This window comes from Rhinolophus hipposideros (assembly GCF_964194185.1).
Source record: "Rhinolophus hipposideros genome assembly, chromosome: 15".
In the NCBI taxonomy this organism is placed as follows: domain Eukaryota; kingdom Metazoa; phylum Chordata; class Mammalia; order Chiroptera; family Rhinolophidae; genus Rhinolophus; species Rhinolophus hipposideros.
The window spans coordinates 49,795,025-49,822,400 of NC_138061.1; the positions used below are offsets into that span (position 1 = coordinate 49,795,025).

At 38.0% G+C, this 27,376-nt stretch overlaps 1 protein-coding gene across 10 annotated transcripts in view; it reads right to left on the reverse strand.

The window, feature by feature from the left end:
- Window positions 1-4,088: 4,088 nt before the first annotated feature.
- The window catches only part of ASCC1 (activating signal cointegrator 1 complex subunit 1), a 93,500-nt gene continuing 70,212 nt past the window's right edge, over window positions 4,089-27,376 (reverse strand). For 4 of the 10 annotated variants that reach the window (XM_081074345.1, XM_081074350.1, XM_081074348.1 and 1 more), the window contains exons 9-11: window positions 25,053-25,138; window positions 5,602-5,760; window positions 4,090-4,470 (exon numbers count right to left, since the gene is read on the reverse strand). In XM_081074345.1, the coding sequence (XP_080930471.1) occupies window positions 5,644-5,760; window positions 25,053-25,138 (203 nt within the window). In that variant the 3' untranslated portion in view covers window positions 4,090-4,470; window positions 5,602-5,643. Of the gene's footprint in view, window positions 5,761-25,052; window positions 25,139-27,376 lie in introns of all 10 variants that reach the window. The other 6 variants (XM_081074347.1, XM_081074352.1, XM_081074353.1 and 3 more) reach the window with 4 other exon arrangements.

Below are 27,376 nucleotides of genomic sequence, written 5' to 3' on the forward strand. Positions count from 1 at the left end.
TGCACCAACCTAATAGATCATAGCTGTCCCATTCCAGTACGATTTTATGAAGTCCCTTGTCTTCTACAATTACCAAAGTTGTCCACAAAGAGTTTGGAAAGGCCTTCAAGATACCCGTCAATAAGACAATAGCTGTTTCCAGAACTTTGAAGGTCAAAATGTTTCCCCCACTCCTGGGCAGCTCCTCCAATGGGATTTCCCTTTGGCAGTACCCTAAAGCTGGGTCAATATAGCCCTGGGCTGAAAGCAAATTGCCAACAGTCCAGGATTGTTAGTTAAACCAACAGTAAAGCTATTTCGGAGAGAGAATCCAGATTTCCAAGTGACAGATAAAAGAGTTGTAGAAAATGGGCAATAATTATAGTTTATAACGAAGAAAAGGTTTTCCTAAATTTTGAGAGTACCAGCAGGTCAGCCTTTCAAACCAATAGGCCCCAAACTGCTGGGCGTGTTTGTCAAATGGTGCATGTTTTATGCATTTTTCTGTTTCATTTCATTTTTAGCAATAAAAAATGGAGAAACCTTAGTTTCCAAATAAGAAACTTAAATTGAACCATATCTTTGAAACCATTTAATCCCATTTCTAGATGACATCATAAACACGAAAGACAAATGCACAAAAATGTTCATTCCAGACTTGTTTAAATAGCCCAACATGGAGACCAGCTCACTGTCCATTAGTCAGGGACCAGCTAACTAAATTATCGTACATACACACAACAGACTGTTGTGCAGACATTAAATATGAGGTAGAGCTGTACCTAATGAAGCTAATGTGACCTACTCCGTATTGCTGAGTGAGCAAAGCTCATTACAGATCATGTATAACATCATCTCTTAGAAGAAAGTATGGCATAGTGCAGCAGTTCCCAAACTGTCTCGTCTCTGGAGTTCTGTACACTCAAAAATTACTGAGAACCCCAAAGAACTTTTGTTTGTGTGAGATACACATCTAGCTATAATTTACTGTACTTGAAAATAAAACTAAGCCTTCCTCTCAATTTGGGTGTGGACCTAAAACTGCTCTAAAAAATTACATCATTTTTTTTAAACTAAGAATTTAAAAAATATTTTTATTTAAAAATAACAATATACGCAACATATTAACAATATATTTTATGAAAAACAACATTTTCCCCAAAAAAACTAGTAAGAAGAGTGGCATTGTTTTACATTTTTGCAAATCTCTTTAATATCTGGCTCAAAAACAGACAGGTAGATGAGCTTCTGCATTATGGCAAGTGTATGAGTTTGCCAGGGCTCCCACAGCAAAACACCACAGACTACGTGGCTTAAACGACAAACATTTATTTTCTCAAAGTTACAGAGGCTAGAAATCCAAGATGAAGGTGTTGGTGCATCTGGTTTCTCCGGAGGCCTCTCTTCCTGGCTTGTAGACGGCCACCTTCTCTCTGCATCACACACGGCCTTCCTCTGTCCAGGCATATGTTTGATGCATCTTTGCATTCAAATTTCCTCTTCTTACAAGGATACCAGTCAGACTGGATTAGGGTCCATCCTAATAGCCTCAGCCTCATTTTAACTTAATTACCTCTTTAAAGGCTTTATCTCCAAATACAGTCACATAATGAGGCACTGGGAGTGAGGGATTCAACCTATGAATTCTCAGGGGACACAATCCAGCCCATAACAGCAAGTAAAACTGGAAATAGCTAATAAGAGCACAGTAGAAGTACTGAGAGCAAACTGAGTTAATTTCGAAAAACACATTGTTTATACCCTAAACCTTCCAACTTACAAAATTCTACGAACACAAAAATGTAATATAAGTACATATGGCATTGCCTGTCGGTGATGATGTCACCATGTCATATCGCCTCTGAAAAACTCGATTGTACAGTCAAGAGAGAATGAGATTGAAAAGGGCAAATAATACCTTACTAGTTTTATGAAAGTAGTGTGAGCCTCTCACCCACACCCCTAAAAGGGTTCTGAGGGACTCCTAGGGTCCACAGGTCACATCTGAAGAACCACTGGTTCAAGCTGTATGACGTCGGGCAAATCTCTTAACTTTGTTAAGCCTCAGTCTGTAAAATGAGGATACCAACTGACGTGGGCTACTGTGAGGATTAAATGAGTTAATAAATGACAAATGTGAACGTTCAGCTAATATTAGCTGTTACTATTAGAGAAAAACTATTTGATATGATATGTGCTTAAATGCATAGGGAGTAGTAACATCTGAATGATGAAATTTATTTTTTAAACGAACATTTAAATTGAAGTATAGCATACGCATTGAAATAAACAATGTATAAATAAATATATAGCTTGATGATTTTTCAAAGCGTGAACTTATTTTATCTTTGTTTAAAAGAACATTAACAACAGAAAACGTTATGAATAAAAACCACCACAACGCAGCCCTTTCTCACCCACAGCATCCTTGAGCCCTGATACCCATGCTCCCTGAAGGCATCAAGGTAGCAGCGGAGAGGTGTCCGTCAACTCAAGGAGCCTCTGGTGCCACCGAGTTCCTTTTAACTCCAGGAAAAGAGCACAGTGCAAGATCAAGCCTGAACAAAGCTTGTGTCATTAGGAAGCTGGATTCTCACTGATGTCCGAGGTGGTAAACTCTGGAGCTCACTTAAAAATAACTGTTGTAAGTAACATTGATCATGTCTCTGTCATGTGTATGGGGTCCATTTGGGGGCAAATCGTATCCCCTCCAAACAAAATCAAAATTATTCTCTGTAACAAAATTCCTAATATAACAACACAGATCTTGTGTAGTAATTGGATGAGTGATTCTTTTCCTCTTTCTCTTCCAGGAATTAAGGGTGAAGTCAGTGCCACAAAAACTGGCTGGAGAGATTTAGGTGCAATTTAACTATTTCAATGAAGATGAATGGCAAAGTGGTAAAATTAAGGGATATCTGATTATAAACACAAGAGCAAATCCTCCAACATTTACTCCATTATTGTTTGGTGAGAGGGAACCCCAAATCTTGAAAAATTCTTTAAGCTCCATCATAAATTACTTGCTGTCTACCACTATTGCACTTTTATAAAAGTTCTATATCAAAACTACCTGTTAGACCCTCTTTTACAACAGCAGTTAAAACTGTATTTTCTTTAGAGCTATAATGTCTTAAAAATTTATCTGTGGACTTCTAGAAAGAAAATTTTAAACATAAGTTAAAAACTTTTCCAATTCTACCAATACCTACCAACTTACAAAATTCTAGGAAACACAAAAATATACAAATACACAATCCATTAACCACCAGAGAGATAATGTCACTGTGTCATATAGCCTCTGGAAAAATCCACTGTACAGTCGTGAGAGAATGAGAGTGAAAAAGCCAAATTACCTAACAATATACTGTACGTATTTCCACGAAAAGAAGACCTAGCCGGACAATGAGCTCTAATGTGTCTTTTGGAGCAAAAATTAATATAAGATCCGGTCTTATTTTACCTGGTCTTATTGTAGTAAAATAAGACCGGGTCTTATATTAATTTTTGCTCCAAAAGACACATTACAGCTGACTGTCTGGCTAGGTCTTCTTTTTGGGAAACACGATAATATGTCCTTAAATGCGTAGTGGCCTCTAAATTCTAAATAACAGGCTTTCCAATTCTGTTAAGAATTTAGTATTTGATATATGAAGTTACATTTTCCAAAGACAAAACTTTTTAAAAAAATTATTAAAAATATGAAGTCCTAAATCTCTGACATCCCAAAGAAGACATCTGTACCTTCTGGCCCAAGCTGCCCAGTGGCAGTTGTCAGAAAGAAACCAGGAGGAGAGAAGTAGCAGCAAGATGAGATGAGGGTATTGAGCTCCCAGACTACCTTGCTTTTCAGTACTATTCCTGGGAGCACTCATTCCCTCGTGCCATCTAACAGAGGTAAGCGAGGGAAAATCTCAACTTAAATAAAAAATGAGTATTACCAGTATTAAGTTTTTTGGGAAAAACCAATGCAGCAGGCACCGGTATGTAAGTTCTGGATTAATGACATAGCTCTGCCAGTGAATGAAGCGATGGCGACAACGTATCCCAAACACTCTAAGAGGGTCAAACTATAAAACTGTATGATAAACTAAAAGAAAAACACAGGTTACTTTGGAAATGCATTTATTCACAGATGATCTGTGCAGTGACAGTGATAAACAAATCTGAGTGTTGCACACAGCTCTCACTAGGAAGTGACCTTAACAAACAGGGTTCAGAATCAAACTTCTTATGTAGTAAGACTCAAGATAAGAACAAGGAATGAAGGAAAGAGAAAGAGAGGACACAGAGGGAGAAAGGATGTGAGGAGGGGGAATGAAAGGTGACAGGAAGGCTGGAGCTCCCTGGGAACCCACGGATGGGGCAAAGCTGTGCTGGGAGCCCCCTCCTCTGCTGGTCTGTGGCCAGGAAGGAGTACCTTCTGCAGCTGACGTTCTACGGAGAACTTTGTGTAGTTCTGCTGATATCATCGTTTCTATCACTGCTGCCCTGAGAAGTAAATATAAAAGGGATACAATATTGCAACTGCATCAGTGGCATGGGACGGCAAAGGTGACAGTAAAGGAACAGGAATCTAACAAACATAAATAGGTAGACTTGAGAAGGAAAAGACAGGTCAAAGTAAAAGGTAGAAGCTTGAACAGTTATTTTTCAAAAAACAAAATTCTGAATAATAAAGGAATTGAAAGCAGGGTCTCGAAGAGATATCTATACCCTCATGTTCGTAAAGCACTCTTCGCAATAGCCAAGAGGTCAAGGAACCCAAGTGTCCATTGATGGATGAATGGATAAACTAAATGTGGTCTATACACAGAATGGAATATTACTCAGCCTTAAAAGGGGAGGGAATCTTGTCATGCTACAACACAGATGGACCTTGCAGACTGTGTCAAAGGGGATAAACCAGTCACAAAAAGACAAATACTGTATGACTCTACTCACATGAGGTACCTATAGTAGTCAAATTCATAAAACAGAAAGTAGAAGGGTGGTTGCCAAGGTCATGGGGGAGAGGAAACTGGGGAGTTAATGGGGACAGAGTTTTAGATCTGTATGATGAAAAAGTTCTGCAGATTAGTTGTACAACAATGTGAATGTACTTAATACTACCAAACTGTACACTTAAAAACGGTTAAGATGGTAAATTTTATGTTACGTGTTTTTCACTATAATAAAAAAAAATTTTGGTAGTGATTAAAATTCAGAGTGCAAAGGGATGAAAAAAACTCAGACCTTATAAAAACTAGAAATTTGACTAGGTGGTGAGATTAATAAAACCACATGTCTTTAATTCTCTTTTAAAGTATTAATACAAAAGACTTCAATGGCTGGAGCAAAATCAGTAGGCATATAAGAAACAATGTGAATCTGAGCTCCAATGGGCTTCAGAGGTACACTTCCAGAGAAGAGCTTTGGAAAGAAAGGTAGACCTTGCGAAAGATGAACAAGCCAAGGGTCACAGGCACAGTTCTTATGCCCACAACCATCTTGGCTGATAGTCTGAGGACTGTAGACAACCATTAAAGACCACAGTGACCATGGCAACCACCCAGGAAAGTCACCATCCAAATTTGCACATCCCTCCTTGGCAATTAAAATGAAGATACTTTTCCTCAGCACCTCATCAGGAGGCTTAATTTCTCCTGCTTCCCAAGATCCAGTTCAGGAGAATTCAATTTGTCCACAGGAGGCGTAGTTTCCAAAGCTGTCTACTGTGAACCTCTGAGAGATGTGGACGGAATTGAGCTTTAGGGTACCAAAGTAGAAGTTCTCAAACAGCTGAAAAGAAAGAAGAAAAACCCAAAATGAACATCCAAAGACAATTACAGATGGAAATGTTAAACATCAGGGTCTCTTGTAAAAACATCACAACAATCCCCACAAAGCGCTCATGCTTTTTCTTTTCAGCATTTATTCTGAAAAATGATCCTGGAGAGGAGAGATGGGAATAGGAGTGAGAAAAGAATAGCAGCTCTTCTCTCTGATTAATTTTAAAGCCTCCTCTGACAAAATGCACTAGAGAAAGAGATCTGAAGAATCATTTCCAAAATTTATCTAACGAGCAGATATGACCAAAAACTTGTAACAGACACCCTAACTCACAGGGCCTGACGAAGCTGTTCCTATGACTCCCAGTTACTGTGCAGCATCCTAGCTTTGTTACAGCCTGGGTAAAATTTGATATAATGCATTCTGTTGTTGCAATAAATATTGTCAACAACATTTATTAGACGCACTGACTATAATAAATAGAAGATTCCTGGCCCACAAATGATTCTGACAACCCAGTGAAGAATATAGAACAATTACACACACAAAATAGCCAGAGCAACACTTCTGTTGGATGATAGAACAAGTACAAATGATAATATTTATCAAAAACCTTTCATTAAACTTGGATTCAAGCCAGCATCCTAAAGTAAATGCTCTTTACACAATTCTTCACTTTAAAAGCTTTCAAGTGTGTCAAAGGGAGGGATAAGCCAAACTCTGAAAGAGATCTGGTCTTGTGATTAGCACATTTATAAGGAGGAATCCAAAGTGACATCGGAATTCATCCCAGGAACACCTGAAACTAATATAAAATAATACTGAGTGTCAACTGTAATTGAAAAATGAAAAATTAAAATAAAAAACACACAAAAAATCAACTGTGGAAGAACAAGTTGAGCAGTTAAAAAAAGACCTAAAAAAAAGAATTCATCCCAGGAACATGAAGCCACGCTGCCTAGATAGGGAGTGTCAAAGAGTAAAGGGCTTACCTTCTTCTGTTAGGATGCAGGAGTTTTCTTTCTTTTTTTTGTTTTTTGACATTCAATATTATTTTAGATTAGTTTCAAGTGTACAGCACAGTGGTTAGGCATTTATACAGTTTATGAAATGATCCCCCTGTAAGTTTAGTACCCATCTGACACTATGCATAGTTTTTTACAATATTATTGACTATATTCCCCATACTGTATTACACATCCCCGTGACTATTTTATGACTACCAAATTGTACTTCCTAATCCCTTCACCTTTCTCACCCATCCCCCAACCCCCTCCCATCTAGCAACCATCAGTTTGTTCTCTACGAGTCTATTTGTTTTGTTTGTTCCTTTATTCTATTCTTTAGATTCTACACGTAAGTGAGCTCATAGGGTATTTGTCTTACTGAGTCTGACTTATTTCACGTAGCATAACACCCTAGGAGTAGCTCTTTCTTAAAATGTCAGTAAGTTCCCAAGAAAGCTTTTCAATATGCATACCCCACAATGCTTGAGTAGAACCTAAGGGTAGGAGCTTTGCACATTAGCAAGTGACTGTCTCTTCTCTTATTTTTATACAACGTCCACAGCCGTTCAGCCACTGACGCCTTTCCTCTTCCTGCAATTAATGGCCTAGCAAAATACCTGGGGTTCATTAAAGGCTAACTTTATAAAAACCCAGTAAATATTGATTCTTCAACATGACATCAACTTAACCCCAAAGATCTATTTAGAGGTTGTATGCGGCATTGTCTTGTCTTTCAGAAAGGTGATCAGCTCTTGCCTGCATTGATTTACACAATTAACTCCTTTTCCTGACTTTGGTAGCCTGTTCAAACCATATCCACCCTTTTGTGTAAAGAAATACAACCTGAAAAGGTTATCTGCTAATCCCTTTGCTGAATGTTAATTTGAAGTGAAAGCCATGTCAATGAGACTGACAGTTTACAACTTTGCAAACTGAAGCCTTCTAGGTACAAAGAAGACATAAACAAAGAAGCAATAAAAGACAAAACAAAACTAAAGGGAACTCATAATACTTCCAACAAATTACTTTTTAAAGATTAGCAGCCTATAGGTCCTCTACCTTCTCTTTGTGCCTATGTTTCCAAGTGGTGCAGACAACACAGCTAGAGCTGGAAAGTGACCTACCTCTGACTTCACTTTGCAAATATAGTGTAAGACTTGGCAAAGAGGACGAGGGAGGGCAGCATGGAGGCAGACATGGGTGTGGTGGTCCAAGCCAACTAAACCAGGTTAGATGTTTGGAAGGTTCCTAAAAAGCAGTGAGAAAGACTAAGGCTAGAGAGAGAAGGAGGATGAATCAGATTAAGAGGGACCAAAGGTTGGTTTCAGAAGACTTCATTCTAGAGAGTGGGGACTCTGAGTAAGTTGGTGGCCCACGATGAAAACCCTGTTATAAGGAAATCAACCTGGGTCTGGTGCTGATTGGAGAAGGGAACAAGAGAAAGAAAGGAGACGAGTTCCATCATGAGAGAGATATGGAGTGTCTCTTAACTACTACTAAAGTAGTAGTGGGCTTGAAAGGATTGGAGCAGATGTGAAATACTATGAATGAAACACAGAAAAGATTCAGTGATTTTCTGGATGAGGGGAAGGAGATAACAAAAGGAGATGAGAAGAATCATGGATGACAGGGTAAATGGAGTATACAAGGGTATCACTATGTAATAGCAACAGAACATTTCTGAGAGGGAGCTATTTTATAGGAAAACAATTCAGGTACTGTGTTTCCCCGAAAATAAGATCTAGCCGGACCATCAGCTCTAATGCGTTTTTGGAGCAAAAATTAATAGAAGACCCCATCTTATTTTACTATATATTACTTTATAATTTACTATTATATTACTACATAAGACCGGGTTTTATATTAATTTTTGCTCCAAACGACGCATTAGAGCTGATGGTCTGGCTAGGTCTTATTTTCGGGGAAAGAGGGTATGTTTACATACTCATGGCTGTATCTTTACCTGTATGTGTCCCTAATCCTTTCCAACCTAGGGTTTTTCTGGTACATTCTGAAAATATACATTAAAGATATGGAAGTAGAAGTATATTACCATAAAAAGCTTTGCAACTGTCTTTTTTTTTTGAGTAGTAATTCTTTATATATTAGGGAAATTAACCCTTTTGTGTTCTAAAGTGTAGTATGCCATTTGTTTTTTGACTGCTTATGGTGGTTTTTAACCACATCAACTTAAAATTTTGTGAACTCAGATGTATCATAACAGGAGATTGTAAAATCGAAGTTACCCAAATGCCAACATTGATATAGATTAAGAGATCAAGGTAAACAATACACATATAAGTACTGACAACAACACTAATAAAATAAAGACCATAACAGCCCACATTTGAGCAATCGTGTGCCAGGTATCATCCTGTGGGCTCTATGTGATGTGATCACCCTCACAAGGCCAAGAAGCAGATACTATTATTAATCCCTACTTTACAGTTGAACCTGAGGTTTAAAAGGTTAAGTAACTTGCCCAAGGGCACACAAACAAGTAAAGGGTAGAAAATTGAGATTTATAAAGCTGAAAAAGAAAAAAAATTCAAACCCAGGCAGCCTAAGTCTGTATCTTAGCTCTTTAAGCCCCCCCCCTCCCCCCCCCGCCCCCCCCCTGCCCCCTGCACTCCCCAGGCCCTTCCTGTGAGTGGTGAGGGTAAAACGGGTGTTTAAACCACAGGGAGTAAGCTTTGACCCACATAGTCTCAAAGACAGAAATAAACATTCTTTCACTTGTTACTCTTACTTTCACTGCCACCTGGACCTGGTTTAACAATTGACTGGCTCTAGTTCAGCTGAAAGAATTTTAATTGAATTCTAGATGAAAATAAGCACCAATCAACTAAATGAATCCATTTAATTAGGTACCTGAATGGGAAAAGAGGAAAAAGCTTAAACTAGGAGTTTCAAAAAAGGAAAAAGAAACTTGGTTGCTCTTTCTAGCCTAAAGTAGTTCACCAAGAGCAAAGTGGTCTATTGTTTAGAAAATAAAAGCCCAAACAGGAAAAATTTAAATGAAAAAAGAATCACGTCAAGGTATTTAAATCATGTTGAGTCTTTTCTCCTCACTGTTGTTTTCTAACAATTCCCTTGCGGATTTTGAAACCTAAACCTTTTCTTTTCTGAAAACATTTCTCTCTGACACACACACACACACAGAGCCCTGTTGTGCTGGAAGCCAGAATTTTTAAAGCCTACTGTAAAGGCAGCTACACAAAACTATAAATGTTTGATGAGAAAACGAAAACAGAATTGAAGACTGCCAATATTTGAGTTATCACTTGTAAATAATGTTAAAAAAAGAAATAACAGGATGGCAATGGGAATCATTTGTCCCCACGACAGCAAATCGAGACCTCCGAGACCTCATTGCAGCTTTGATCTCTTCCAGGAATGCGACTGTTAAGCAGTGAATCTGAAAATTTTCCTGATTAGCACTAGTGAGGTAATCTGCAAGATAAAACCCCTGCTGCTCCCTTCTCCCAAAAAGAAGGCGTCCTGGTCTGAAACAATCCTTTCTATTCTTTGGCTAATAACGTCCTTGCCCCACCCTCCTGCCTATAAAGACCTTACATGACGGACAGCTTCTCGGAGCTCCTCTCCACTTGCTATATGGGATGCTTCATGAATGGCTCAGTAAAGCCAATTGAATCTTTGAATGTACTCAACTGAATTTTTGTCCTATAACAGTAATAAGTACTGATTTGGACAATTTAAGAAAGTTTAAAACCTAAAGAAGTATGACATTTGGAAACTTATGCACACAGCATCTTTGAATACTCACAAAATCTTTAGAAAATTAAACACTTTTCCTACCACCAAGTAAAGAGAGAAATGTGGACCATCCAAGTAAAAGACTTTTGGTCAAAACCAAGGCTTCCCTGACAGAAAATGGTGACATAAAAATCCAACCATCATGCTGTCCCTTGCTCACATGATCTCTGAAGCATGCCATTTTTAGTTTGTACATGTTTGCTTCCTAGGGAGAACACAGAAGGAATTATTGATTACTGGTAATGTAGTGGTATACATTGAAAGAAAACAAACAGCTAGATTTAAAGGCTAACTGTGGTCATTTTTCCTTGTATTTCTTTCAGACCTACTACTTCCTCCTGGGCCCTGTGACAACCATCAAAGACCAGAAATAACTCCCCATGTAAATAGGCTGCAAAAAAGAGGCTGAAAATCTCAGACAGAAGTGGGGAGGAGGGTGGGGGTGGAGAAGCACCTTCTCATATCTGTGACCTCAAGCCACAAAACTGAATGAGTGGCCAATCAATCTTCAACAGCAGAATGACAAACCTGCTGGAGATCTCCGCCCCTGTGGCTCCCCAAAGGGGGATGTTCTCTTCAATCTCAGTCAAAGTGGTGGTCACTCTCTGCGAAGACCTCTCCTTAAGGCAATCTACTTGTGCTGGGCCGCCTCAGTGAACTACGTGCTGTCCAATGTGACTTCAATAAGAGGAAATGCAGTTTTGAATGCATTTTGAAGCTTCCAAAATGAAGATTCCAAATATGTAAGTCTTGCGAAATTTATAGTCATTCCTGGTATAACTGAGCTACGCTAACACTTAGAACATAAATGCGGTGCAACTGAAAATAAGTATCGCTGTTCAGTTAATGCAGTTACTTAGAAGGATGTACTAAGTCCCATTCTTTCCCAAGAAAGGATGCTTTGTGTTGTTTTCATGTATGGCGATTAAACTTCTGAAACCCAAAGTAAACAGGAATAGCAAATGCATGCTACTTTGAAATTTTCCCACTGCTTTTCTTCCATAATCTGTTTTATCAACGTCTATTTCTCACAATTACCCACTGCTTACAGATAAAAGTAAGAGTAATAACACTATTTTGTACTTAATAATAACGCTCACCCACCTACTGCCCTACCAGGGATGGGCTAAGGATGAATGGAAGATAGTCTGACAAGCTGTTTGAGCCCTTTGGGAAGGCACTCCCAGCACAAAGACATGCTGCGGTTAAATAACACCTTTCATCTAAGGATCTAAAAGTATCTCAGAAAGCCCAGCTCATTAACCCTTCAAAAAAATTGCTGTGATGCAAACCAGAGCTGAGCATTATTATCCCCATTTAAAAGATAAGCAACAGAGACAGGCTAGGGCCACTAGCACTGTGATATAAATTTCAGATTTCCTGGGACCAGGTCCAGAACACAGGCCTGGAGAAGGCCATGGCCACCAGGCACTGGGTATGTGCTTCACAATTCAAATAACAAAGATGTACCAACGAATGTCCAGTGGGGAAGAAGTGCCACCTTTGGTCTATATGTACACAATCACACAGCGAAGAAAGCGTTCACTTGGTTTTGTGGCCAAGAATGAGAAACAAATGATGTGAGAAACTATAATCACAACCCTTGGAAGATCCTAATTGAAAACCAACAGAATAAATAGTGGTATATTTCAGAAACATTCGTCACATAATTGGCCTCTAGGTACAGGATTAATAAGACTTCAGGTAGTAAACAGAAATATAATAGATTTGAAAAACATCACAGCTTTTCATGTCATATTACTAATCTCAGTGAGAATTAAGATCATAAATTAGATTTTTTTTGCACAAATGAGTTGTTTCAAAGTTTTATTTGTTAAAATTCCCCAAACCTAAAAAAAATGATTCTGAATTTCTTGCAAAGTACCATGCAATTCAAATTCTGAAGCCTTTCCGTACCTTGCATTTTTCTTCTGGCTACCTGTAAGATTCCTTCTGAAGAGAGCAAATGTGGGATATGAAGAAGAGTCAGGAAGGAAAGTGGAGATCCAACAAATCCAGGGGTCAAAGAAACCTTCCATCTACTTTTAAAATATTCCTCTCAGCTGCACTTCTATAAATTCTTTCTAAATATCATCCCAAAAGAATATACGTGATCCTATTCACATTAAGGAAGCCATGATTCTATACATATACACACAACACACACAACTTCACCTGGAAACCAAAGATAGAAACTTCTATTGAAGAGACAGATCAAAAGATCTAGTTCTTAGGGCAAACTAGGACTTAATGTTTTCCTACCAATGACCATACAGCCATTCTTTCCCCCAATTTCTCCATCTTTAAACAGGGACAACGCTTTACAAGGATGTTCTGCAGTTACAGTTAAGATAAATTATAAAATGGAATTTGAGTGCTGATTATCGTCACTCACTCACAATAACCATCAATGCATCGTTACAGGAACCAAAAAGCAGTTTCCTTAAAAGAAAAGAGGGAAAGGTGTAGTAGGAACTCCGACAGCTTACGGTCTCTGCAGTCATGATCTGGTTTCGGAGGGCTGCAATGTTTTTTAAAGACTAGAACGGGAACATCTGCTTCAGGATAAAAGACAATGAGGTTGGCAGGTACTTACTATCCTAGAGGCGTCTGTCTCTAAATACAGCCCTAACTCTACTCAAGATGCCACCTTTAATCTGAAACCTCAAACTGCAGTGATCAGTGGTGACAGAGCCAATAACAGCTAATAACAGCCAATAAAAAAGAGGATACAGTTTACTTCCAGAAGGCCAGGGACGACTTAGATCCAGGAGGCCAGGTGAAGGCCAGTCTGTGGTAGGAGTAGGTCTTAACAGCATCAGTTGCCTCCATAAGGAAAACAAGAAGGCTGTATTTTGGTGGAACACCTGTGAGTTTTCAACCCACCAGCATGTCACTCCTAATGTGCACATCTCCACTCAAAAAGTACCAAAAAGCTTGCATGCCACCAAAGCACAAGTCCCATCTCCACCGACGGACATGGCGCATGTACGTTCTCGGGCTCCTTGCACGGAATGGGAATGTGAACATGCACTTCCCTCATTCATCTGCTCTCTGGAACTACCTGACTGCCTTGGCTGCAGTGAGCACGAGGAATGTGATTAGCCTGACCGAAGGGGGCACCAGGCAGAGGCCAGACAGCCAGGGAATGAAGGCTTTAAAACTTCCTTCAAGTAATCACTCAGGGTTGCACTTTTGGATATTTGGCCTGAGTCTCACTGCTGATGTAAGGATTATCAAGTTTAAGATTCTGCTGGTAAGGCCAAATGACCTATTAGAGAGTGAATGAAAACCGCTATATACAAACAGGATGCCAGGCAGTTCTGCTGAGCACCTCAATACTCAAAACGCCAAGGGACTTCCCCTTCATGCAGAGCCTTTCATTTTTAAAAAAAAATTAGCAAGAAAAAATGTGGGGTGGAGGAAGGAGGAAGGAGGAGAGGAGAGGCTGTTGCTGACACAGCTGAAGAACCTAGGCCTAATCTCGGCACACATCAGCTCGCTCTGCCCCTGCCCGTTTCCACAGCAGCACATAGAATTAGCATCAGAGAAGGGCCGCTGGGAATTGTTCGCTGCAAAATTTCTTCCAGAGAAAGCTTTGCCGTGGGGCAGAAATATTGCTGCTTTACCAAGACAAAACTGCCTCTGGTGGCTGCTGGTTAGAAAGACTTCACTGCCCTATGCCTGTGACCACCAGCCCCTAAAAGGCAGGGGCCCTTTAGGAACTAATCCAGGTAGTATTTCTGCAGATCAAGTCTTTCCCTCAGAAGAGTGCCTCTTACTGTTGTTCATTCAAATATGTTACCTCTCTTCTTTTTGGTTTGGTCATCTTCCCTCAGGTATTTTTCATAACTGTCCGTCAAACAACTGCAACAGAAGATAAGTGTTTGATCTCTGTTATGTGTATTATAAAGGGAGTGCAAGTCAGCAGAAAGGAAACTCTCCTGAACAGGGGCGGGGGGATAGCAGCCGTGATGATTTCGTCTTGGCCTAGGGGGCTCTACGTTAGTGGTTTTAGGAGACAGGGCCTCAAAGGGCTGACTACTGTGCCAAGTGACAAATTCTGAAAAAGAACCAAGTGGGAGACAGAAAACAAGGTCAGTGGCTCAGCCCATCTCTACGCCAACTTCTCCAACGGGAGCAGTATCCAGACATTGAAGAGCAAATCAGATGCCCCTCCAGCCATGTCAGGCAATGGCAAGAGTATATATACAGATAAATAACAGCTGCGTTTGGGATGGTTCCTTGTAAGATGGGAGAGGCAGCCATGTTATCTTGGATTTTCAACTAAGCCATCTTACTACACAAGACATGAAATATTTCGTCCTCTGTCAGGACCACAGGGAACCTGCCTTCAGTAGCATCACTGGAGCACTACACAGTCTAACACACACTTAACTTGTCTATAATTCAGCTCAGATGACCTCCTTCGCCTCCGCAAAGGTGTGGGCAAAAATCAAATAAGCAAAGGCCTTGGAAGAGGGATAAGATTATCATCTCCACACACACCTCAGAAGCTGCAAGCCTTTTACAATTTAAGAAATTGGTATAAATATTTTAGCCTACAATGGAGAGAGTAAACTTTGAGTTGGAGTTCTGGTTGACTTACATCCTGTTTTATTCACTTTTAATTTGTAATACTGTTGACATTTGAGCATTAATTCTAAAACTGTTCCATCAATGGGATATGGGAAAGAGAACATCATTTCTTAAGAAGTCATCACAGTTTTATGGCACAGTGGGCTTCCCTCCCATTTCTTTGATCTCTTTCCACTAATGTCCTGTAACATTTGGACGTTGTCAGCACCAAGCCACCCAATCTAACATGGTTTCATTTGGTCTGGTCTTTAAACAGCAGACTGCTTCAAAAATGATAGTACCCTATCACCATGTCTGGGTGCAGATTTATATTCTGCTACTGGTTTGTTTACACCAGAGCTAAAAACACAACTGAATACACACACACACACACACATATACACATACACAATGGAATATTATGTAGCTTTTAAAAGGAATGAAATCCTGATATATGCTACATGCTGCAACATGGATGAACCTTGGAAACATGTAATTGAAATAAGCTAGAAACAAAAGGGCAAATAATGTATGATTCCACTTACATGAAGTACCTAGACTAGTCAAATTCAGAGACAGAAAGTAGAATGGTGGTTGCCAAGAGCTGAGAAGAGGGGAGAATAAGGAATTACTGTTTAATGGATATAGAGTTTCAATTTGGGATGATAAAAAAGTTATGGAGACGGGTAGTGGTGATGGTTACACAACGTGAATATACTAGATGCCACTGAACTGTACATTTAAAATTGGTTAAAATGGTAAATGTTACATATATTTTACCACAACGAACCAAAAGTGATCCACAACCCAACTCACTTCATTTGTGAACTATACCCAAAATGATATGACTGGACCCATAGATATGAAAACCTAAAAGAGATTACTATTTCCCACAATAAGAATAGACACCATGTTCAAAGAGTTCATAGGAATGGGATCAGAGTGAGGGACCCAAGACAACTGAATATTTATTCCTCCTCTCCCAAGCATCTAAGGTTGGTGTTTTAGTAGGTATTCAATATTTATTTTTCATTCTGATAATAACCAGAAATAATTGTGTGTATGAATACTTAATTTTGGTGTAAAAACAGGAACTTGGAAAATACACTGTATTTAAAATACTCTTATTCCCCATCACGTTGTGGAAACCCCTTGATCCCCCCTGAAAACCAGAAATAATTTTAAGTAATTTTAATCTCTCAATTTTTTTTTCTACTTTCATTGTCTTTGCCAAACCATGGCCTGTTTCTTGTCACTACATAGACCCTTGCAACCCATCCTTACCTGCCTGAGCCAAAAATACTCTAATGGAAATATTCCAGGACCACTGCAAAGATGAAAAGACCAATAAAGAGAAATTCAAAAGACAGTGAAGAGAGAAAGAAAATGTAGTGTATGAACAGACAGCAACAGACCAGAAGAGGTGCATCTTTTAGAACAGATGTTGGCTTTTTAAAAAAATCAGCCAATTGCTTGTTTTCCGGTTTCATTTTAACAGTGGTTCCTCCTCACTGACAATCATACCTTTGGTTGCCCTCATTAGTGTTTTAAGGCTTCCACTTTCCAAGCAAAGTGACACATAAAACAAATTCTAAAGAAAAGTTTTGGTGAAATAGTGCTTGAATTTGAATCTTCTTCCCACCCCCCCTCTATCCCAACAGCCTAAAATAAGAATGCACAAAACTAAACAAGCATTTCACACTGCACTTTTCCTTATATATCTGATGTGCTAAGAAACTGCCCAAACTGATGGAAGGAGAACTGACTCTGGGTGGTGAACACACAATGGGATTTAGAGGTGATGTAATACAGAATTGTACACCTGAAATTATGTAATTTTACTAACAATTGTCACCCCAATAAATTAAAAAAAAAAAGAAACTGCCCGATTACCTGTCAGAAGTGTTTCAATTTTTGTATGCTGTTTCTATTACTAGCAAAATATGAAAAGCCCCTAATAATTTCCTAATAATAATTTTCATGAGTTTTGTTTTTTTTCATTATCAAGAATGGAAGTGGAGCCGTATTTTATCATTAACATAGCAAAGTAACACTGGCCATATTTTGGCAAGATGTCTTCTTTTCACAGGTTCCTTCCTAAACTCCACAGTTTTCTGATATTCATGCTGATTATAAAATTAGCACAATTTATAAGTTCAGTATTCTTTATTTTCATTTGCAATTTTGAGTTTCATATAATTTTTACATGTAATGAAATATTACTCATCTTTTAATTTTTTTCAACATTTAAAAAATATAAAAACCATTCATAGTTTGAGAGCCATACAGAAACCAGGTGGCAGGCCCTATTTGATTCTTAGACTTTAGTTTGCCGGCCCCTGCTCTAAGAATTTACAATCTCAAGTACGGGGGAAAAAATATCCCCGTTGGCAAACAGAAAATCCTTCTCCTCTCCTTTCCAAAATTTGACGTCTTTGGAAAACAGTTTTGGTTAGTCATCCAGAAAGGCTTCCTTCCTCAGTGCGTGCCCACACAAGACACACTGCTAAGCACTGAGGGGAGGTAACAGGTCACTGCAAAAGCAAAGTAAGGAGGAGAGGGAAGGAGTGGAGGGGTATAAGAGCACCACTGACTGGGATGGTCCTTACCATTATGGGCAGGCAAGGACTTTGAAAAATGAGTAGCATTTGGATAGAACAAGGCTGCAGTAAAAGAAAACCACAGAGATAAGAACAAAATCTTAGGGAGCAGCCACATAAGGCAGTGAATTTGAGAAAAAGTAGATCCAGAGGTAGGAAAAACCTAAGAACCAATTGCCACTGAAGCCAATAAAAGGGAGCATTTGAAAGAGAAAGGGGTTTAATACTCTCAATGTGGTTACTGGGAAAAAGTAAAAGTAGGCCAAAGCACTACACAAACAGGGGCCCTACCTACCACTGATATTTTTTACAGTGCTGTTTCAGTACAATTGTGGAGGTGAGAGATAGGTTTCAGGGAATTAAACAAGGAGTAGTTTGAAAGAGATGGTGGTAGGAATAATAGCTTTATAGAGCTATTTCATAGCTCTAGGTGGTAGGAATAATAGCTTTATAGAGCTATTTCTCATTTCATAAAACAAAACAAAAAATACTCTAATGAAAGATGCATCTAATTTCTAAGTAGCTTGCTCTAATATAAAACCTTCTAATGTAGAAGTTGTTCCTCATATTAATTTTTTGTTTTTTACTCTTTGAAATCAAATGACCCAATTTTTGTGGTAAGATCAACAATTAATAAAACTTGCATCTATCCTAAACACGGAACAAAACACAGCCGAGACTTCAACAAACTTCTCTGGAAAGTGATTTAAAAAAATACAAACAGCAAATGGTCAGTGTCCCATTCCCCTCCTAAGTGCATGTCTACCTGTGGTTCCTTCTTTTTAATTTTTTTTTATTTTGACAGTTTCAGACTTGCAGAAAAATTACAAGTACAGTAAAAAAAAATTACTAGATACATTTTATCCTTTTTTACTAACCTACTTTAAGAAAAGCATTCTTTAGCTGAATTTCCTGTTTTTTTGTTCTTTGTAATTACTGCCAACAAGTAGTTTAATTAATGTTGTACATGATTTGGTCACAAGTTGTAGGAAAGAAAAGTACAATATAAGCTCACTTAATAGAACTACTTGGAATTCATTTGGCTTTTTAATCTATAGAATGATGTCTTTCATTAGCTCTGTACCATTCGCTTCTCCTTCTGTGACTCCAACTAAATGTATGTTAGATCTTCTCACTTTATCCTGTATGTTTCTTATTCTCTCAGGTGTAATTTTTATTCCCTCTGTACATGCGACATTCTGGATAATTTTGTCTGACCTAACTTCCAGTTCACTGTTCCCTCTTCAGCTATATCTAATTTGCTGCTAAACTCATTCACTGAGCTCTTAATTTCAGCTATTGCAGCTATAGTTCCAGCATTTCTATTTGGTTTTTCTTCAAAACTGCTACAGCACTTTTCTTTTGTAATAGTTCTCAATTACTTAATAAAAAATTTTAAGCTCTTTGAACATAGTAAGCATAGGTGTTTTTAGCCTAACCCTGATAACTCTCACGTCTTTTGAGTTTGGGATGTTTCTCTGTTGATGGGGAGCCGTTTCCACATATGCCTAGTTATTGCTGACTGTGTACTGGCCATTGGAGAGGGAGGGTTCCCTGGAGGTATATTTCTAGGCAGAGGTGATGAAACTTTCTTCCAGAGAGATTTTTCTTTGCTATTGCCCAGTACCTGGGAGCAGTACTAGTCCAGAGCTTCCTTCCTCCAACTTCAAGACTTCAAGGTCTATTTTCCATGTTTAGAACCCTAACAGTTAATTTTCACAATGCCTGAGGATCTTGTCATGTTTTTCCCTCATATTTTCTATCTCTTCACCTTTGCCAGAGATTTTCTTAAATTTATCTTCCTTGATTGAATATACTAGGGGTGCCAAAAAAATGTAGACACATGATTTGTATCCATCTTTTGTTATTGGTATATATTATTACAATTTTAATAGTTTTTTTTTTCCTTTCTTAAACTGTATAAACATTTTTTGGCACCCTCTGTATGTATTTGTCAATGTCTGTATGTAATTTACATGGGCTCTCTTATTCTCTAATTGACCTTTTTTACATCTTATTTTTATTCGCCAAGTGAAATTCTTCAGAGTTGTACATTTGCTCCTCTAACAAGTTGTATACTTCACATGGTTGTCAAGAATAATATGATTGCTTTCAATGCTACTGAAATACATAAAAGCTATTGTAAAACATTAGTATGTCCAAGTGAACTGAATTTAATAAGTATCAACAGTGTATAAGCATAAATAGTTTAGAGGCGAATGGATATCTGCTTAGTGATTTTATTTAAATAAGATTAAAATTTCAAGTTACAGAAATATCAGGTGGTAAAACTGATGGTAATGAGAGATAGTAGCTTTATTCTGAATTCAATTTGCTGTTATTTATCCTGATATGATAGTGCAATAGAACATTTAGTGATAGACTAGGAAGGAAAGGCTATCTGAAAAAACTGAGTTTTGAAAAAAAAATTCTAAAGAAGAACCATGTGACTAAGAAGTAATTTTCAGGAACAGTATATAATATGGCTGAATACTGAATTGGATACTAAAAAACACAATGTTTTCTTCCTTAGAAATAATATACATTCTAAAATGCTAGTTTCTCTATAGTCATTAATATCTCTTCTTAAAAATTACTACATAGCTCTCAATCTCATTTCTCTTCCTGTTAGAAAAAAGTTAAAATGAATTCATCTTTTCAATACTCTTCCAAAACTTTGAAACAAAGTAATCATTCAAATCAAGCCTATTCACTAAGCGTGTTGAAGAACTTAATTGTGCCTTTGTTACCTTAGGACAAACAGAACTGGCTGGGGAAGGACGTGGGAGGCATGCCCTATTTTGTGACCTTGGTAGTAATTACATTGTTCACTGTTTGATTATTTGTTCTACAATACATACATGTTTTATGCCCTTTTCTATATATAGGTGTTTCACCAAAAAAGAATAAATAGTATGTATTTTTAAACAGCTTCCTTTATAGAAACTTCTCTAAGTAAAGCAAACTAAATAAAAATCTCATTTAAATTTATTCATTCTAACTGTCCTTTTAAGGACATTAAGGGGCAGAGATGGAACAAAAGCAAAAATGAATGAAATGCTTGCATTACTCTCATTTACATCTTTCAAGAAAAGTCTCAATGTGACTAGATACTTAAAACATTTTCAAGTAAAGCATTAAAATTAATAGTTGAATACTGCAAATTCCCTCTTCTAATTTTAAAGATTCTTATATATACAAATTCATCTCCTTTTTATTTGGCTTAGATTTCCCAGGACTTTTTTTCTTTTTTTTAAGATTTTATTGGGGAAGGGGAACAGGACTTTATTAGGGAACAGTGTGTACTTCCAGAACTTTTCTCCAAGTCAAGTTGTTGTCCTTTCAATCTTAGTTGTGGACTGTGCCATTCAGCTTCAAGTTGTTGTCCTTTCAGTCTTAGTTGTGAAGAGCGAGCTCAGCTCTAGGTCCAGTAGTTGCCGTTACTGCAGGGGGCGCAGCCCACCATCCCTTGCAGGAGTCGAACCCGCAACCTTGTGGTTGAGAGGATGCGTTCTAACCAACTGAGCCATTCGGGAGCTCAGCAGCAGCTCAGATCAAGGTGCCGTGTTTAATCTTAGTTGCAGGGGGCGCTGCCCACCATCCCTTGTGGTACTCGAGGAGTTGAACCGGCAACCTTGTGGTTGAGAGCCCACTGGCCCATGTGGGAATCGAACCGGCAGCCTTCGGAGTTAGGAGCATGGAGCTCCAACCGCCTGAGCCACCGGGCTGGCCCATCCCAGGACTTTTAAGTGCCTAAAGAAATGTTCCTTTCATAATGTCCTTTGATTTTGGACCAGTGGTACTTTCTGTTCCTTCCCAAATATATTACTGTGCCTTTACTTGCATCAAACCACCTCCTCTGATGAATACAACACAGGGCTCTAATGTCTCCTCTTCATTCTGCAGTTAGAAATTATGCTTTTGAACAGTACACACTGTACACCTGTTCAATCTGCTGAGAACACACTTTTGGAATACTGACTCTATTGCTTAAGGCCATTTCATAAGTCCCCAAACAGGCTGCCATTAAGATCTTTCCTCTTTCCAGAAGCTGGCAGTTAATGACCATTCTACTTCTAGCTCTCAAGGGAACAGTTATTTCCTGGCAGTATGTCTTTAGGTCAGCATGATTTCTCCAATTACATGTTTATCACTGCCTTATGGATAAACAAATAGCATCTCAGTTCGTGTCTCTTAATTAGAAATGAAAATGCTCTGAGGGGACACTTAATTTGGCCTACATCTTTTTCACTCATACAGCCTCCTATCTGTCAGTCCTCTCTAAAAAAGTCACCGTATCTAAATATGTTTGTTCCTTTTCTGGTTTGAAAAACACAGGAGAATGATTCTTCAGTTTTCAATTCTTTTTTCAAAGTCCTTCTTAGAGTAAGAAAAGTCTTATTTTAACGAGGAATAGCCAGATACTAGTCTATTACACCTGCAATAACTCTCAAAAGAGCTTTACAAAAAAAAAAAAAAAGTAGCTTCCACCTCCAGAAGTCATTAGGGACTTCTTTTTTTCTTATTAAGGCGCTCAGAACACATATTACACTGAGCCAAAAGGACTAACTCTCTTCATAAAGAATAGCAATTGGCTGTTACTCATTAAATTCTTACAACAATGAGCAATGACTTGCTGTCTCATTTTGTTTCCTTTGAATAGTAGATGAAGTTGATTCTTTTCCAAGGCTACTTCTCATCACCAGCATTCCCAACCCTTGACCTATGTAGCTGTTAAAATGCTGCACACACATTCTTAACAACCTTAACAGCCAATGCAGTTAACCTTTCTGTTTATTCCAAGTCAGCTCCTGTCTTGTTAGTTAAATTGATTTTTTTTTCTGTTTTCTAAACATAATACTTTTGTCTGGTTCAAAAACTATATATATAATCCATTGATTTTCTGAATCTTTTTTTCCCCAAGGGTTTCAGGGATCATGGGTCCTCATGTTTTCTTTGAGAAAGACATGTCTATCTGTGGTAGTTCCACAAGGCGGACTGGTGTAACTACTTCACAGACACAGTTATTACCTCTTAGGCGTTTGGGGGTAATTGTTGGAGGCCCTACATCAGTTTATTCTCAAAGAAAAATTAATTCCTTTGATTGAACACAGGTGAAAGATTCTATTTTCTGGAGTCCAATGATTATAAAGTAAAATACTACAAACTATACCAAAAGGTGCTTTGTTATAACTATCTGTATTCAAAGGTACTTCTCTATACTCAAAACTTGCCACCATCATTTCGTATTGTAATTGTCTAGTAACTACCTGTACCCCTCAAAGACAGGAAGCTCCTGGAAGGTAGCAACTGTAATGACTGTTTTAGCTGCAGGACACATGGTATGGCAGATGCTATACAATAAGTATTTCTGTTGGTGTTAGTATTAAAATCAGCTCAAAAATCTAATTCTTAATTAGCCACAGTTGCAGACTAACTAGCATACCATTGCCTCAATATTATTAAACGAGTTTTAATCAGACATTATCACAGTTCAAATAGATACGCCCAATTTCAAAAGTCTAATAACCTCTACCCAAACACTGAGTATATTTATGGGAGGCAGAAGAAACAATTTTAATTTGTTGAGTTTTGAAATTTTGTTCTGATTCAGACTCTGCTGCTAACTAGCAGTGACCTTTGGCAAGTCACTTTAACCACACTGCATCTTGTGTTCTTAAATATTAAACTGTGGAACTGGATTAAACAAACGCTCTTCAAGTACCAGAGCTGGGTCCAGCTCGTAATCTCTCGTTAGGTATGAACCAGTAACGGTACTCCCTCTTGTCAACACTAGAGGGAGCGACATTCATGTCATCACTGCGGTGGTGAGGGAAGCTGCAAGGCAAAGCATTTTTAAATAGAAAACTGACTTTACAGGAGAGAAATTAACTATCAAGTGAGAGATCCCTATTGTTCATACAATCACCCCACAGGCTCTCTCACCTGCCTCTTATAGATATCAAAGCATCTCACACTTGACTTGCACCAACACGTCTTGGGGGCTTTAATTCTAAATCCAAAAGAACCAAGTTGTTTTGAGTCATTCCTACAGATTTCTTTCCCCATTCAGTCTATTTTCTTTCTTAATCAAATTAAGAACAACAACAACAAAAGCAAAGTAATTGATGATGCTATTGGATAATCCCCAAGAAAATGAGAAAGAAGAGGAGAAAGATTGATATCATGTTGAAGCTGTGGCCTGGGAAAACCTGTAAAGTTAACTGCAACTGAATTCATTAGCAGCCTGTCACTTAAACTCAAAGCTACCATAGCTACTTGAAAACAAGAAAACTATTCAAAAAGAGGAAAGACATAAGGAAAAGAAGGGATCAGTAGAGCTCTGCAGTGCAGAAGCTGGGATGTCTGCCTAAGTGAACGCGGTCACTGCCCTGGTGGGCTCTGTGGTAAGATGCTTGCAGCTACTGAAGAGTGATGTCATTAAGTAGAGGCAACAGGGTCACATGAGGCATTTGGCAAGAAAACTGTCAAGTAACAAGATAAGGGAACGGTGGGTGGAGGAGAGAGGGGAAAAGAACAGCATTTCCAAAGCTAAAGCTTAATCTGAAGTTATATACACACTCTCTCTTTCTCCCAGCTCCAAAAACACCCATGGCCTTGCAAATGTATGACCTAAACCATTATGGAACAAGTGAAATGACAAATCAAAAACCTCTCCAGCGGTATCAACTTAGTTTCTCTTTGCCCAGAAACACAATGGCATGTTAACCTGACAGAGAGGGCATACATTGTGGATATTACAGAATGTGGTCTGTGGGAGAAAGATAAATGCAATCCTGAAAAACCCCTTTTATTTCAATTCCATAGATTAATTTAACACTGAGAAAGCAAAGCATCAACAGTCAGAACTGGACTAGCTACTTTTTAGGACACGGGCTGTTCCTGAGTAAAAACAGATTAGAAAGCAACTTTGGAGAGTCCCTTTAAAGGTGGGAGAAGAGAAAATCTATTAGAACAAGACAAACAATTCTTTTTTTCACTTAAAAAAAAATGCAAACTAAGATCTCCAGAGGTGAAATACATAGCAAAACTCACCAGGGTTAAAAAATCAACTTATTCTTATAGATACAAGTAGTTGGATATTTGTTTCATAAATCATCAATTTCAAATATTCTAGAGCTACTACAGCCTTAACAGAGACAAAAAGATTTCTCTTTTCTTTTAGGATGTAAAAAAAAAATTTTAGCCACCCTTTCAAGTTAATGAGCCTCCTGGGAAACATGAGAAAAATATACTTTACTGTTAAAAGGAGAACAACTTGTTTTTCTGGCTTTAGGACACATGCCAATGTATTTCTAATTAACTGTTTCATACTGACCTTTAAAATGTTTCTGCCATCAAATGACTCTCTTTCCTTGAAGATATATTTGCCATCTGCTGTGTAGAGATTGTACCTGCCTTCAGCTGTAAATATCACAAAGGTAATGTTAGAAGAGAAGCTTGGGTTACTTGTCTGTTTTCTCTTGGATTTCTATAGGTACAACTAGCGAAATCTCCACGTACTACCATGGCATAGAGAGAGAGGGGAACATCAGGCTGTGAGTCAAGAGACCCAGTTTCTAATCTCAGCTATGTCAATTCATTCAATGTACGTTTATTCACTCAACATTGTCCAAGTACTTACTGTCCATTAACCATACAACTAGCTATGTTCTTAGGCAAATCATCTCCTCCATGGACCTACGTCCGTCTTGTACAAAGTCAGAGGTTACGACTAGGTGATCTCCAAAGGTTCCGTGCAGTTTAAAAACCCAAGACTTTGTAAAAGCTGCATGTATTTTTAAATATGTAAAAATACACAAAAATTCACACATTAACTAGTCAAAAATGTTGGCAGTCATGCTTTGGATTGATTTAAGAACTCCCCCAAAATGAGAAAGACCCCTTTAGTTGCAATCAAAGGTATCCTTACAGACATTCTACACAGAAAAGCAACAAATCTATGACCTTAGCCTCGTCAAAGCCACACTCTTAACTCCTTCAGTTAATTTAGCTAGTTTATCTCAAAAGATGTCCTTAGAGTATAGCAAGAAAAGGATATCAAAGGGATAACAGGAAAGAAAACATAGAGCACTGTATTCTATGTCCCTTTCAAGTAAAAATTCAACACAGAGAAGAATCCAGCATATAGAAAATTCAAAGCATCCTCAAGAAGTATTGAACTGTCAAAGTATTTTCCAAAATGTCAACCTTTTCCTGCCCACCAACAGACTTTCAAAAATATTTGTATTTCCACTTTTGAGTATGGTCTTTTACTACATATAGGTATGGAGACTACCAAGTCAGAATTGACCAAATGTATCCAGAGTGCTCTCTCCAGGAACATAATATATTTTAGATAGTCCACTGGAATTATACCTGAGTAGCTATAGGACCATTTCTCTAATGAGAAGTAGTCTCTTAATCAAAGATGCCAATTCCATTGATATTTCATAGCTTAAAAATAGGTCCCCTATTAAGGGGAGATGTGAAATTTTAAAGTAAATTATACTAAATATTAATAAAAAGCAGCAATCATATCTGAAGACTGAAATATTTAATGGCAGGTTCAAAATCTATAAGTAGCATTAGCCATTAGGTAAATGCAAATCAAAACCACAATGAGACAACACTTCACACCCACAGGATGCAATAATCAAAAAGATAATAACAAGTATTGGCAAAAATGTAGAGAAATTAAAACCCTCATATACTGTTGGTGGGAATGTAAAATGACACAGTCACTTTGTAAAACAGTCTGGCAGTTCCTCAAGAAGTTAAACATAAGAGTTATTCTACGACCTGGCAATTTCACTCCTAAGTATATACCCAGGAGAAATAAAAACATATGTCCACACGGAAACTTGTACATTAATGGTCACACTGGCATTATTCGTAACAACCAAAAACTGGAAAACACTAATGTTCATCAACTGATGAGTATATAAATAAAATGTGGCATATCCATAAATATCCTATAGAATAGTATTCAGCAATAAAAGGAACGAAGTATGATACATGCTATAACATGGATGAACCTTGCAAACATTATGCTACTTAAAAGAAGCCAGTCAGAGGATCACATATTACATGATCTTATTTATATGAAATATCCAAAAAAAAACCAAACTCACAGAACAAAAAGCAAACTGGTGATGCTTAGGACTGGAGGGTTAGGGGAAATGGGGTCACTGCCAGTGGGCACGGGGGCTTTTGGCGGGTGATGAAAACATTCTAAAATTGATTGTGGGGCAGTTGCATAACTGAATAGACTAAAAATCACTGAATCAAATACTTTAAATGGGAAAATTATATAGTATGTGAATTATCTCTGAAAGTTGTTATATTTAAAATAGCTATAAGTAGGAAAGAGTAACTAAACTGAACACAGAACATTTTCTTATTGAAGCTCTAGCACTAACTGAATATAAATCTGGATCCACACAATTTAGAGGATATAGATTCCTACATAACTCTTTCATTTCAAGAGGTTAGTTAATAATGGGACAGGGTATAGTTGTTAAGCGCTCTGAACTAAAATGTAAGGGCCAAGACAGGTGCGGACTGCACTACTGGTAGTATGAAATGTCTAATAAAATGCCGTCGTTGCCTGCATTGTCCAAAACAGCAGCCACCAACCGCATGTGATTATTTAAATTTAAA